General features: G+C 33.9%; 1 protein-coding gene across 1 annotated transcript; it reads right to left on the bottom strand.

The window, feature by feature from the left end:
* Positions 1-8,289: 8,289 nt before the first annotated feature.
* Positions 8,290-9,851, bottom strand: LOC106387158. The gene has a single exon (XM_048750189.1). The coding sequence runs from the start codon at positions 8,710-8,712 to the stop codon at positions 8,377-8,379; it is 336 nt and encodes a 111-aa protein (XP_048606146.1). The 5' UTR covers positions 8,713-9,851; the 3' UTR covers positions 8,290-8,376.
* Between the last annotated feature and the right edge of the window lie 5,036 nt (positions 9,852-14,887).

Below are 14,887 nucleotides of genomic sequence, written 5' to 3'. Positions count from 1 at the left end.
TCGAGGAGGCTACAAAGGCAGAGGATCTGGTTCTTACTCAACTCGTGGTCGTGGGTTCCAACAACAGTTCTCTGGTAATTCAAGCTCACGGTCCAACACAAGGCCTACATGTCAGATATGTGGCAAGTATGGTCATTCTGCGGCTCGTTGTTACAGTAGATTTGATCAAAACTATCATGTTCCAGAGAGTCTTCACAATGCCTCGACGTCAATGAGGATATCTGATCAAGATCAATACTCTGGTCAGGAATGGTATCATGGCTCAGGCGCTTCCGCTCACATTACAAATGATGTTGCTCGTCTTTAGTCATCTGAGCCGTATATTGGTAATGGTCAAGTCATAGTGGGTAATGGAGACTATCTCCCTATTACTCATATTGGGTCTATTGCTCTGCAAACACCTCAAGGTACACTACCTCTCAAGGAAGTCTTAGTTTGTCCTGAAATCACTAAATCACTTATATCTGTTTCGAAGTTAACTTCAAACTTTCCTTATGAGATTACATTTGACTCTGAATTTGTGCTTGTTAAGGATAAGGGAACAAAGCAGGTGATAACTCAAGGAAAAATATATAAGAATCTCTACATGTTGAAGGATGTCAGACATCAAGCCTTTTATTCCTCAAGACAGCAGGCAGCAAGCGCATCAATCTGGCATCATCGGCTGGTCACTCCAACAATGATATTCTTCAACAGCTTTCAAGAAATAAGGCGATAATAATGCACAACTCTGGTCTCCAGAAGCTGTGTGATGCATGCCAGTTGGGAAAGAGTTGCAAGCTCCCTTTTCTTTCTTCTGAATTTTTGGCTTCTAAACTTCTTGAGAGGATACACTGTGACTTATAGGCGCCTAGCCCAGTTGTCTCTTCACAAGGATTTTAATACTATGTTATCTTTATAGACAATCACACAAGGTTTACTTGGTTTTATCCCCTCAAGTCCAAATCAAATTTCTACACTGTCTTTGTGCGTTTTCAAACTCTTGTGGAGAACTAGTTTCAAACAAAGATAATGCAGTTTCATTGTGATGGTGGAGGAGAATTCATAAACACTGTCTTCCTGCAACATCTTGCATCTCACGGCATCAGGCAGTTGGTGTCTTGTCCTCACACGCCTCAGCAGAATGGTCTTGCAGAACGCAAACACAAACATATAACGGAGTTAGGACTCACAATGATGTTTCACAGTAAAGTCCCACAACAGTTTTGGGTAAAAGCATTCTTCACTGTGAATTTTCTTGGTAATTTACTGCCTTCCTCAGTATTATCAGAGAATAAGAGTCCTTATGAAGTTCTGTATGGGAAGAAACCGATCTATTCATCATTAAGAACGTTTGGCTGCAAATGCTTTCCCTATCTGCGACCATATATGAATAACAATATGGATCCAAAGTCACTGGCGTGTGTGTTTATTGGCTATAATAAGAAATATAAGGGTTATTGCTGTTATTATACTCCCACAGGAAGAGTCTTCATCAGTCGTCACGTTTTGTTTGATGAGTCTGTCTATTCCTTTGAAGATATGTATAATCAGTATCACAAGCCTTCAGAATCTGCACTTTTGAATGCTTGGCGGTCTTCAAATCTGCGCAAACAAGACTCTCCTGTCTCTTCTGATCATATTGAAAAAGTTATTCCTCCACAACGTTCTAATGTTATTCACATTGGTATTATACCATTGGTCATTCCTTCACCTAAAACTGATATCAATGCTCAACATCAAGACGCTCATGGCTCCTCTTCGCAGAAAACAGAATCTGATAGTTCGTCTACTGACTCAAATCAGGAAGCCAATCAAGAAATGATGCCTCAGCAACAGCCAGCTCACTCTATGATCACAAGGGCACATGCAGGCATTGTGAAACCAAACCCTCGCTATGTCTTATTCACTGTGTAGTTACCCGAGCCTAAATCTCTTAAAGCAGAACTGAGAGACCCACGTTGGAATGGATCAATGGGAACTGAGATAGGTACTATGCATGAGACAGAAACGTGGGATTTGGTTCCTCCACAAGAAGATCAGAATCCTGTAAACTGCGGTTGGGTTCACAAGGTCAAGCTAAATGCTGATGGGAGTGTCAACAAACTGAAATCAAGGCTTGTTGCAAGAAGAAATGAGCATGAAGAAGGGACATATTATATAGAAACTTTCAGTCATGTTGTCAGAACTGCTACAATACAAACAGTTCTTCATGTTGCAGTCACTAAACGATGGAACATCAAGCAACTAGATGTTCAAAATGCTTTTCTACATGGTGATTTAAATGAAACAATATACATAAAGCAGCCACCGGGCTTTGAAGATCCAGACAAGCCTGATTATGTGTGCAAGCTCAAGAAGGCTATATATGGTTTAAAACAGGCTCATAGAGCTAGGTTTGATAAGTTCAGTATGTTCCTCATTGACTTTGGGTTCGTCTGTAGCTTCCCTGATCCATCTTTGTTTGTTTATCACCGAGGATCAGATGTAATCTACCTTCTTCTCTACATTGATGACATGATTGTTACTGGAAACAATGAAGTCTTGATCGAGAGTCTTCTCAAGAGTTTGAATACTCAGTTTCGTATGAAGGACATGGGTGAAGTTCATTACTTTCTCGGCATACAGATTCACCATGTACAAGATGGTCTGTTTATGAACCAAGAGAAATATGCTCAAGATCTTCTGATTACTGCATGCATGGTAGACTGTGCACCAATGCCTACTCCTTTACCCTTGAAGCTTGATAACGTCAGTGGTCAAGATGAACTCTTCTCTGATCCATCTTATTTTCGCAGTCTAGCAAGTAAACTGCAGTATCTGACTGTCACAAGGCCAGACCTCCAGTTCTCTATTAACTATATTTGTCAGATAATGCATATGCCAAGTCAAGCAGATTTCTCTTTGTTGAAGCGCATCTTGCGGTATGTCAAAGGCACATACAACATGAGAATAAGCATTAATGCATGGACAGATTCAACCTTGCTCTGCTATAGTGACAGCGACTGGGCCGGATGTAAAGCAACAAGACGTTCAACTGGCGGTTTGTGTATACTTCTTGGTTCCAATGTCATCTCATGGTCAGCTAAAAGACATGAAACAGTATCCAAGTCTTCCACCGAAGCAGAATATATGACTATGTCGGAAGCAGCTTCTGAGATTGTCTGGTTACAGAATCTTCTCCAACTAATGGGTCTTAAACAACATAGAGCACTATTGTTGTTGTGTGATAATCTCTCAGCTGTTTGCCTTACTGTGAATCCAATGTTTCATAAGCGAACGAAACACTTTGATGTGGACTATCACTACGTTCGAGAAAGAGTTGCTCTGAAAGCTCTTGAAGTTAAGCATATTCCAGCTACTCTCCAACTTGTGGATATATTCACTAAGTCCCTGTCTCAGGCTCCCTTCTTTAAACTAAGAGACAAACTTGGTGTCTCAATTCCTCCTACTCCAGGTTTGAGGGGTGTATAGAGAGTATTGGGCCAGACACTAAGAAGATGATAAAGCCCAATGTGAAGGATGATGCGAAGCCCAACTCCAGCTCTCCTTCCTTCTCTGTTACAGAGCAGAACGTTCAAAGGTCATGCAAAGCGAGTGCAATGAGTACGACAAGGCCAGTTCACTACCCTCTAACGTCTAATAGATTTGATTGTCTTATTCACTCTCCAATCATGTGTTGACACTGATTTACTTGGTTAAAGTTTGTATAAATAAAGAGTGACGTTGTATGAGATCTTTAAGCTGAATAAAACCAAAGTTTATATCTTTGTATAAGGTTTCTCTCTAGATTCACACCATCTATTGTTATACGAACATGATGAAACCTATTGTTTAATAGATTCACTGCATGAGTTACGACAATGGGCTATAAAAATGCCAAATGCTAAAGTTACACTTATTTTGTTCAATTCACAAAAATAACCTAATCATAAAACGTATGGTATGTTATTCGTTGTTGCTGGTCACTACCCAAGAGATTAGCATACGAACATGCTGAAACCTATTGTTTCTTTCAATCCATGTCCGGCTCAAAAAATGTATGGGACTTGTGCTGAGCATTTTTCAGAAACAAATTGTAGTTATATACACTATTGTAAATTTGAATTTGAGATCTTAGACTATATGCTTTTATTGTTGTCCAAAAAAGAGACTATATGCTTTTTAACAAATTAAAACCTTAATTTCTTAAAGAAAATTGCCAAAAAAGGATTTAGTGCAAATGGGTTCTGAGCCCATGTTCTGAACCGACACTGGATAGTAGATCGAACCATACCAAACCAGCAGCCCCCTTTTCTAATAGGGTTTTTAAGATCAAAACAAAAAAATCATGTCAAAATACTTTATCGTAGACTTGTGTATGTGCATTGACTTGGTGAGTATCAGGCTTTCAAAAATTCAATAAGAAGGAATGATATGTGATTGATTAGTGAACCTTAAGTTGTATTGGTTTGCCCTTAAGTTGAGGACCATTTCTACTCTTGCTAAAAGGACTTTTATGTTTTCATTTTAAGTTATCTTTAACATTTTGATTAGTTCTTGATTTATCAATTACGTTAGAAGAAGAAACGGGTATTTTCTAACTGCATTTAAAAAAAAGGCCATAGTCTTTAGGCCCAGTATCTTTAAATGGTTACATTAAAGGTAATGTCTTCAACTTAAATATCCCTGAGAAAGGCCCAAAACTTCAAACTAAACTAGGATACGCAATTTGATTAAGCTGATAACGAAACCGAAACGAACTACCTGCTACTGAAGTGGGGCACTCTTTTGGTTTGATAAGCCCTGATTCATTGTTTTGATTTAAAATTTTAATTTCGCATAACTCAAGAAAGTTTCAAATTTCTAGAAGATGTTAAATGCTCACATCATTTTTTATATACTTTATTTTTTGAATTGATGCTTGAATTTGCGTTTCAATTATTTTAGAAGAGGGAAATTTTGGTCTAAGATATGTTTATGCTTCACTTTTCGGCTATAAATTTTATAGAAAATTTTAAATTTAACAAAACCATGTAAAATAAATGCATAAGTAAATTAATTTGTTTTCGGTCTTATGAAAAAACAAAACCATGTATTTTGTTTTCTTCTTTTTTTTTTTTTTTTTTTTTTTTTTTTTTTTTTTATTTTGTTTTCTTCTTAAACGATCGATATTGTACTGTCTCTATTTTTGACAAAATGCATATGTGTAAATGCTTTCAACGTATTTCTTAAAACTATCCTACTGTGTTTCTACATAATCTTACTTATACGAATTTGGAATCATAGCAGTTTAAAACTAATTCATATGCGCGAAACAAACAGAGGTGAAAATAGTTAACTGTTTAGCTGTCGTTGTAACGTAAACAAGTACTTACAAATTCAGTATTTTTACATATATCACATGATTCTTTAGTTTTTAGTTGATAATAGAGATTTTCCCGGCTACGCCCGGGTTATTTTCTATATATTTTAATTAAATTTAGATTACTTTATAATTTGTATCTGAATATAAATACATTTTTATACTTGACTGATTACGATATATACTATAATAAACTCACATTATTGATTGCTACATTTTATTAATTTACTAATGTCCGACACCTTTACTAACATAACATGGTGTTAGATATAGGCCACCGAACTTCTAATGTCAAACCAAAATAATCTAATGGTAATGTCTTTACATCTGAGTATAGGAATGTTAAAATGGGAAAACCCACTCCATTTAAGACTCACCTCATTCAAAAACTATGTCGAGATGGCTGGGAAGGACGCGTATTGGCTCGGTCAGTTCGGATGTCTGGACGAGGGTCTGGTCTAAGCTCCATCCCGGATGTAAGCGGGTCGAGGCGGTACACAGCTCGATCGTCCTGGTTGGCACGGCTAGGTATACGAACCTCGGCTGAGTTGTTCTGATCGGCCTGATCTCCAATCTGGTCCGGTTCCATGTACTGATCCATGGACTGAGGCGCATCAAATTGCTGTATCACTAAAATCTGTTGATCGTTCCACATTGCAAATGTAAATATTTTTGTCCACCATCACGTACTGTAAGAACTAAAAAAAGGAATAAGGCGTTGGTAACATGTTCATATCAAATTCTTAAAAAAAACATGTTCATGTTTAAAGATTTGTCTGCTCTTGTTTCACACAACACAGAAACAAATTTATATGATCAGGTAATCAGAGAAACATATTTGCATTAGGAAAAAAGATGTTCCAGATCAGGAAATAAATAACTTGGCCTTGGCTTTTGCTTCCTCAAACGTTACGCGGTCCTCATTACTAACTTATAGGGCATAACATGCAACTCAACAGAGATATAAGAAAAAGGTAATTTTGAAGATTCAAATAGAAAAGTAAGAAAGGTTACCAGAAGGAGCTGCTGTTTTAGGCTCCTTGATTTCGACAACAACACACTTGGACATCAAGGATGCTTTAGCTATGGCTGACGCATGCTCTAAGCGACATCTCACAACCTTAAGAAAAACACTCTGTTAGCATGCAAAACAGAGTACTTCAATCTTCAAAGAAGCTTTTTACGCTGCCCCCAATTTTCTATCTGAAACCCTCGTATAATCGATCCACTTGCATGCAATAAACTTCCTTGAGGCTTCTCTCCACATTGTTTATGTTTAACAAAATAATACCCCTTTCGGAGATACACCTTTGCCAATGTCAAAAGGAAGGCATCTTGATCCTCAGTTTTTAGGTTCCGAATATCAGCTTGCTCATAGATGCCCCTTGGTAAGTTTACAAATCCTCAATTTTATAGAGAGCAACAATCCTTATAAAAAGAAATCTACAAAATCCATCGATCCAAATCATATATGCATCATAACAAACAAAGCAGCAATTTAATAATTCTAGTAGACCTAGTAAACAGTAGTAGTAAGCAAACTACCAGTTCAAGTCGTCTACAGACCTATCCAGGTAGTCATAGATACCAAAGGAGAGGAAAACCTGATACAATTCTGGTCTTGTGAGCTTCAGAGAAGTAGACCAAAATTAAGTATGTAATCCCATGTCTTCATGAGAAGAGAAAAATTACATATGATTGATAGGCAAAGCAAAAAAAAAAATATTAACTTGACAACAGACGATATATAAAATAGAGCCAATAAGAGAAACTTACTTGCAAGGGTCAGCTCCCGAGTGTATTCTCAAACAATGGAGGAAAACTTCTGAATTTGGTAAAAAGAACCTGAAAGAACATAGCAAAGTGAGCAGCACACATCAGAATATTTCAATCTAAACCAGTTTTGACGGGTTCTACACACAATAACAATCAAAAAGTAAAAGATATTCAACACATTGATAATCTAAATGATCTCGGTCTCATAAAATCAAACTCTGGCGAGACTGACCATCAATGTTTTTCCCTCCTCAAACAAAATATGGAAAGTGAAATGGAATCAAAGCAGAGTTTAAAGAGTACATACTTTAAGCTGACAATAATAGATCACTACAGAAATTGTAATATTTCCACAAAAACATTGCCTCGAATCTCTCCGACTGTTGCAAAACTTCTATGAAAAGACTAAGCAAGAGAAAGTAACAGCATGTGAATGTTGATCCGCCAAACCAGGGGAGACATCATTGAACAACTGAGCCATTGGAGCCTTTATGGTGGATTAAGCCGCTTTGGTTGCCATTGCTTGATGTGCTTACTTGGTTTTTCGTTAGATTTATACAGGAGATGAAACGTAAAAACAAATGAAAGAGTAAAGACATCATTGATTGATGAAGTAAGTGTGGCGGCAACGGCCTCCTGACTGAACATAGATTTAGTCGTGGTGTTGGATTCTGGGCTATAGCCAAATTTTAAAGCTCACAGAAAAGGCCTACTTTCACCATTTATCCTCAAAAGCGGTGTTGACATGGCGATATGAAGCACTCTTATTTGTTGATTTATTAATCCGACGTGGATACTTTAGCTTTTGAATATTAAGAGCTTTTAGTAGTGTAAGATATAATTAAATTAGCAAGAATAAAACCTTTTGGCTAAGAAACTGAAGTGAGCAATAATAAAACTTGAATTAAACTGAAACCAAAAGCAGAAAAAGATAAATAATTATCAGGAGACTCAGAGCAACCTATATTACTAAGAGTATCTTTATCGCTCTCTTTTAAGCGTCTCTTAGGGAGGAGGATTCACGGTTCAAAAAAAACGGTGTGTTATGTGTGCAAAATAAAAGACGTGTGTTGTGTGTTTTTTTAACTGTTTGGTGCATTTTTTAATTTTTTTTTTTTAATCAGAAAAAAAAAAAATAATAATAAGATGGGGTTTAGTGATAAAGATGCTCTAATTGAGAAGATACCAAATCGAAATAAACTTTATATCACAAAGTTTTATAAATGAAATTAACGAACATTAAACATTTACAATAGAAACACTACTGACACAAAAAATCAAACTAAAACCTTAGGAGTCCCTGTCTCGTCAGCAAAATTGGGTTTGTGTTTCCTGGTGGCCCTTAGATAACAAAACACCACCACGAGAAACGTAGTTGCTAAACCGCCAAGAATAACCCCACCGCCGGCCACCGATCTGTCCACTGTAGAATGGTGGTGGCCTCGCCGTACAGTCTCTTCTGAATTTAAAATCTCAGGTGCTTCTGCCTCCTCTCTTGGCCCGTCTTCTCCACCGAACTTCCTTGCTACCGGGGAATCACCTTCCGATAATGCTGCGGCCATAGCCAATGCGTACGTTAGAAAGCAGCATAGGACTATAAGTTTTGTAGCCATTTTAGGTTTTGGTTGATTAGTATATCTGCTTTTGTTTTCTTCCTTGGTTTACTTGGAGATGATTATGCTAATGGGGTTATTTATAGGTAAATAATTATATTCTCCTTTTTATTTTAATCGTTGGAGAGATCGTGTGGTGTGTCATATGGAAATTTCCGAGCGTTTGGTGTCCGAGAAAGTCGGTAGATTCCACTAAGAATTTAGCCAGGAAAATGATTTTAGTGTAAATTTTTAATACAACTTCTTTTGGTCAACAAGTTTTTTAATAAATAAATTAGTTATATTTGTGTTCTTCAATGGAGCTGTCGGGTTGGCAAGAGGAATCATACGGGTGTACACGTGAATTGATATTAAAAATATTATGAAAAGTAACGATTCATTAGGAAAACATAAGAGAGTTTACATTGTATTGGTACGTATGTACTTAATAAGTTAATGCAAACATACTCGATCATCAAAAAAAAATTAGAAATTTGCTATACAATTTTAAAATCTCAACTTATTGATATTTAGTTAACTTAGTATTTATGAATATATATACACATATAAAAATAATTCATAAATAAGTCTTGAAATTAGGTTAAAATTTAGAAGTAATTGTACAAGCTCTTTGAAAATAATAAATTAAATATATAAGCTAAAAAGACACTGCGTTAAACATTTTAAAGGGAAGTGAGAAAAATATACATCCCCCATTAAAAGTTATTATCTAGCTGTTATATAGAATCAATTTAGTTTGTAAGTGGATTATACTCAACTCTAAAATTAGTTTTAATGATAAATTCAACATGACATGATTTTGCAAACATGAACGAACATCTGACTGAACCAATAAGTGTACGTAATATCTTGATTTTTCAGAACTTGAGGACGGTTACGTACAATTACTTTTCACCAACTTGTTTTGGTTAATTTGAACATCTATATGTCAGATTTGAAAGAAACAAACTAATAGTTTGAGTGGAGACAAGTATAAATTTATTTCAAACTTGTACCAAAATATATTTAAATATATCCCTAGCTACTATTTAGATTAAACACAGTAAATCTTCTTATATAAGTAAATTAAAGACAGCGATATCTATGGTGTGATTATATGTAAGGGCTGTCTATGAAGTGTTTTGATTGAAAGAGAAAGAGAAGCTTCTTTGTCTCCAGACAAAGACGAAGGTGGTCGGGAACTAGCTTCCTCTTTTTTGTATTCTATTATAGATTCGTTTGTTTTTTTTTACATTATGCTTATAAGATTTCGACTAAATGAAGAATAGCCCAACTATCCGTTTTGTTATAAGGCCTACTCCACAGAGAATTGAAATTAAAATAAGCCCAATGAATAACCAACCATATAAGAGGGACAAACACAAACTTGAGCTAAGTAGAAAGACTCCCAAGTCCCAACACCTGATTTAGTTAGGTTTGATTTAAGTACGGAGTATGAGAGCACCCACGTCAATGAACTCCCTCTTTGGTTCATCTTTTCAATTTTTTATTATTAATTTTTTTTTCTTTTTTTTTTATTTTTTTGAAAAAAAAAAAATCTAGACCAATCGCGGGCCGCCACGACACGTGGAGTCCGCTCTACAGTGATGAACTTTAGGAGAGAGCGGTTCAGCCAAAAGAACTTTAGGAGAGAAGGGTTCATGTGATTTTATTATTTTATTATTTTTTTTTTTTGATTTCTGTGTAAACTCCTCCCATAAACCCTCGATGCAAATGCTTTATGATTTTATTATTTTATTATTTTCTTACAAGTGTAAAGAAAACGCCTTTTGAAGACCCCATGAGAGCGAAACAAGCAAATGGTGCTTGCCTTTTCCGTTATTTCTACAAAGACAAACCTTTCTCCTCCTGTCGTTAGAGAAATTAAAGAAGAAAGGTCACTAATTTATAGAATTTGTTCTCATAATCCTTTCTCATCATTAGCCTACTATTTTATTTGGATACTGACAGGCAACTTTTTTTTGTTCACGAAAATAAAACACGAATAGACAAAGTTATATAAGATAAGAAATAAAGCACGAACAGACAAAGTTATAATAAGATAAAATCCAAAACTCTTTAGCAAACAAAATTACGAAAATAGATATTTATAACCATGTATTTTTTATTTATATCTTCAATATGTTTTACTTATATTTACCTGAAGATATTAAAAACCACATATTTTTACTTATATATTCAATATATATTTTCTTTAATTTACCTGAAGATATTGTCCTTCATAATTCATTAACAATCTCGAGACACAGCTTCTATTTCCCGCTATCCAATTACTTTGAAAAGAATTCAGGGTTTATAAAATGAGTTGAGGACAACTTATGAACCCTAGTATCTAAAAGACTGATTATTAATACTTTTCTGGAACAGTGGAACCCGATGAGGCGATGAGTTCTGGACCTGAGACAATTATTTCTAACACTTAGTTTTTAGTCTTTCCCCGCTGCTAATACGATATTAAAGTTTAACCTTAATTATACCATATCTTAATCAAATACATCAACGCTAGGAAAAGCTGAATGTAGCTGTTGGAAATTTTATTTGCTTAGAAATATTCGACGGAAATTTCCCCCTTAAATCTATTTTGTTGGGTGAACAAAAAAAATCTATTTTGTTGTTGTTGATAATATGAATATATGATGCATCCCATACTTTGACAAAAAACATATACTATCCTATATTTTAAAACTAATATTAAGTTATTACCCATAATCCAAAAATGTGTTTCCCTGTACAAACTAAAAAAATCAATAATTGTGAAGAGAATCGGTTCAAATAATGATCCAAAGGAAGATCTCTTTAGTATACAACACACAAAAGAATAAGCTAGAAATAAAGGTCAAAAGAAGTCGAATATCATTTGTCTATAAAAAATAGCATAATCCTAATAAGTTCCCATCATTGGCTCATACAGAACAAATAATCTTTCTTTAATGACTTGATGTCTCACACCCCCTCCCTTTTACTTTCCACGATTTATTGTATGCCTAGTGCTTACGCAGAAAACACTCTATGCGAATGAAGAGGTTGTAGTTTACTAATGTGTGGTTTCGTTAGATAGGTATACAATATAGCTGACAGTCTAGAAACCAGTATGAGTCCAGGTCCTTTAACATGTTTCCGCATTCAATTGCTTAAACCTTTTTGAAGAGGCATTTCAGGAACCACACACTTAAAATCAGAGGGGATTAAAATAATTGATATTAAATATATATTGGCTAATCTATTACTAGTATTTGTTGTCAAATTGTTTGAATTCAAAACTCATGATTTTTAATAAGTTCCATTCACTAACCTCCTAACTACCTATTTACCAACTTTTGTATTAAAATATCCACGTTCAGAGATTCAGTTTTCAATAAGCAAAAATAGAACAACATTTTTTAAGTAATATAATATCCACATGCAGTCAAATGATTAATTCCAGTAGTTTTGTATTGGTTTGTTGAAGATTATGTTTCATATATAAACTTAGACACCGCATAATTCACGTTAAATGAATGCCTCAAATTAAAATAAATGTGAGTTTCGATCTATGAAGCTCACGTATCAATCAAATGTAACTTGTTTCTTACAGAGCGCTAGCTAATAATTAAAGCTTAGAGTATATACAAATTCTACATTGATCCTAGACATATATTATAGCTCTAACATCTGTTGAAACAAAGCTAAGAGTATGACATACACGATAAAACATGAACAAAAGATTTTTATTTTCTATTAGAGCATATGTTCTCAAAGCATTAAACCTTTCGAATCAGCATCTTCTCGTTACTATTTAGCCTCAGGAGGCTTATAAATTCTCACATTTCCCTATTAAATTATCAACAACTAAACCAAAAACCACAAGAGCAAACCATAAGAACTCATAAAGGAGATCTTACAAGATAGAAGCAAAAACAATGGAGAATATTATGCTAAGGGTATGCATCTCCAGATGATAAGTATTGGTGAGGACCGGGTAATCTGCATCCTGAGGTTTAAAGCTTAATTACACGCATAACATGCCTACGCATATAACTATGTGTTTTAGAATAGCTTTAGTCCTCGGGATGCGGATTACCTCTTCCTTACAATACGTACACGGTTACATGTACACGATTACTGAGAGGTTAGTTTTTTTCTCCAGACAATGCATTCTTAAGTATGTCTAATCTAATGTGTACCTACGTGCAAATGAATGTATTATTACTACCGATGTTTTGTGTTTTGTCTAATAACAATTTACGAATATAACTTAAACAATCTGACGAACAAGAGGATCCATCACCCATATACTATAAATCCGGAAAAAGGAAAGTACAATGAAAAATATTGGAAGCTGAGTCATTGCCCTAATATTTTAATGTTTACGAATGTGAATATCTGGGAGCTTCACGTATAAAATATTTTTTCTTTTTTTTCCTTCAAAATATATCTTTATAGATGTATGATACGTTCATATATTTTAATACTCCAAAGTTTTGTAGTATAATATACCTACTACTATTACATTTAATTTGGTACAAAAGATGTCAGCAGCTACTACTATGAAATTTGAAGAGAGCCAAACCCTATCTTTATTCTTGACATGATCAGGATATTGGATATACCCATTCAGATACTTTCTTTTTCTTTTCGGTAAATGACTTTTTAAATGAATTTGGATACAGTTATTTTTAAATCATAAATGGAGTACCTTATGATCCGACTCTTTCGGCAAAGCATCATCAGCTTCACAACGTACTCTCAAGAGCTCGTTAGAACCATCAACTCGAAGACATATCAATAGAGCTTTATGGAGTTCTCATGGACATGGAGTTCCTATCCTCTTATTTCAAATTTATTTGATTTTCTCATGTTTCTCGAGAGCATAATCGTCCACCTGATTCTCTGTCGAAACCTGCTCTTCTTAATGACTCTCCTGCTATGTAGTAAAACCCTTTCAATATTGAATGAGTTTGTTGTTAAAAAAATGGAGTACCTTACAAATTAAAGTACATATTGAACTTAGAACCAAGTCGAACTGATCAACTTTCAATTGGTAGTGGTAACACATCGGCGCGTTTAATGGGCAGACGCGATATATATATATATCTCAATTTGAAATTAACACGAATAAAACTTGCATATATTATAATTTTACTCAGGAAAAAAAATCTCAGAACGTTATACTAAGTTTAGCTTAAAAACATTTTATAACAAGGACATAATAAAAGGATGAATTATTTTATAATAATAAAAGCTTTTTTAGTTAAGAAAAGTTATATTAATGACTCATTGGCTCATTGCACATATATAGAAGCTCTATAAATTAATATTCGATTAATTAATAAACACTATAAATTAATAAATTTTTCCGGTTCGAGGTTCGGTGTAAAATATAACACTAGTTGATGAAATAATAAGATAATAATATTTAGAAAACTCTTAGGTAAATATATGGTCCGATTAAAATCATAAATTAATAATTACCATACATATAATTTTATATAAACATATAAAGTTTCTTTTGTTGTCTTTTTTTAAAATGAATTTCATCTCTAATTTTAATTTTAGTTTTATTGAATTACATATAAAATTGAATTTGTATTATATAACATGTATTCATCATACATAAATTATATCAATATTCTAATAAAAATAGTTAAAATTCAAATCTATAAACTCTAACAATATATAATATCATAAAACAAAATATTCTTTTCATTTTTTACACTAGATTTTTTTTTAAAATAAAAAAAAATCTAAAAGAGAAATCTTTTTAATTAATATCTCTAGAAATTAATAAATTTTCCTTGCCTCAACGTTATTTAATTTATAGAGTTTTTATTGTATATGCTCGATTTTTTTTTTTTTTTGTGCAACTTATATGCTCGATAACAACGGTTAATTGTACAATCTATCTATACATATAAAGTTGGTTTTTTCCCTTCTTATGACATGTGGAAGAGGAGTTTGTTGACATGTGTCCTCATGTTTTTTTTTTGTATTTAAATTCTTCTTCTTTTAAATTATTGCAATTTTCTCTATCAATTTTTAGTTTTGTATTATCTAATCCTTCTCACATTTATTGGTCTCTAAAATTCAAGAAATAAATAAAATAATATAAATATATTTTAAATATTTAATTTATTCACACCTAAAAATAACAAGACTTTTCATCATTTTATTATTTTTACTAATTTTTATTATTTCA

The sequence above is a fragment of the Brassica napus genome, chromosome C3 (genome assembly GCF_020379485.1).
Source record: "Brassica napus cultivar Da-Ae chromosome C3, Da-Ae, whole genome shotgun sequence".
Classification (NCBI taxonomy): domain Eukaryota; kingdom Viridiplantae; phylum Streptophyta; class Magnoliopsida; order Brassicales; family Brassicaceae; genus Brassica; species Brassica napus.
Note: the sequence above shows the minus strand (reverse complement) of the source record. Positions and strands in the feature narration are given on the sequence as shown.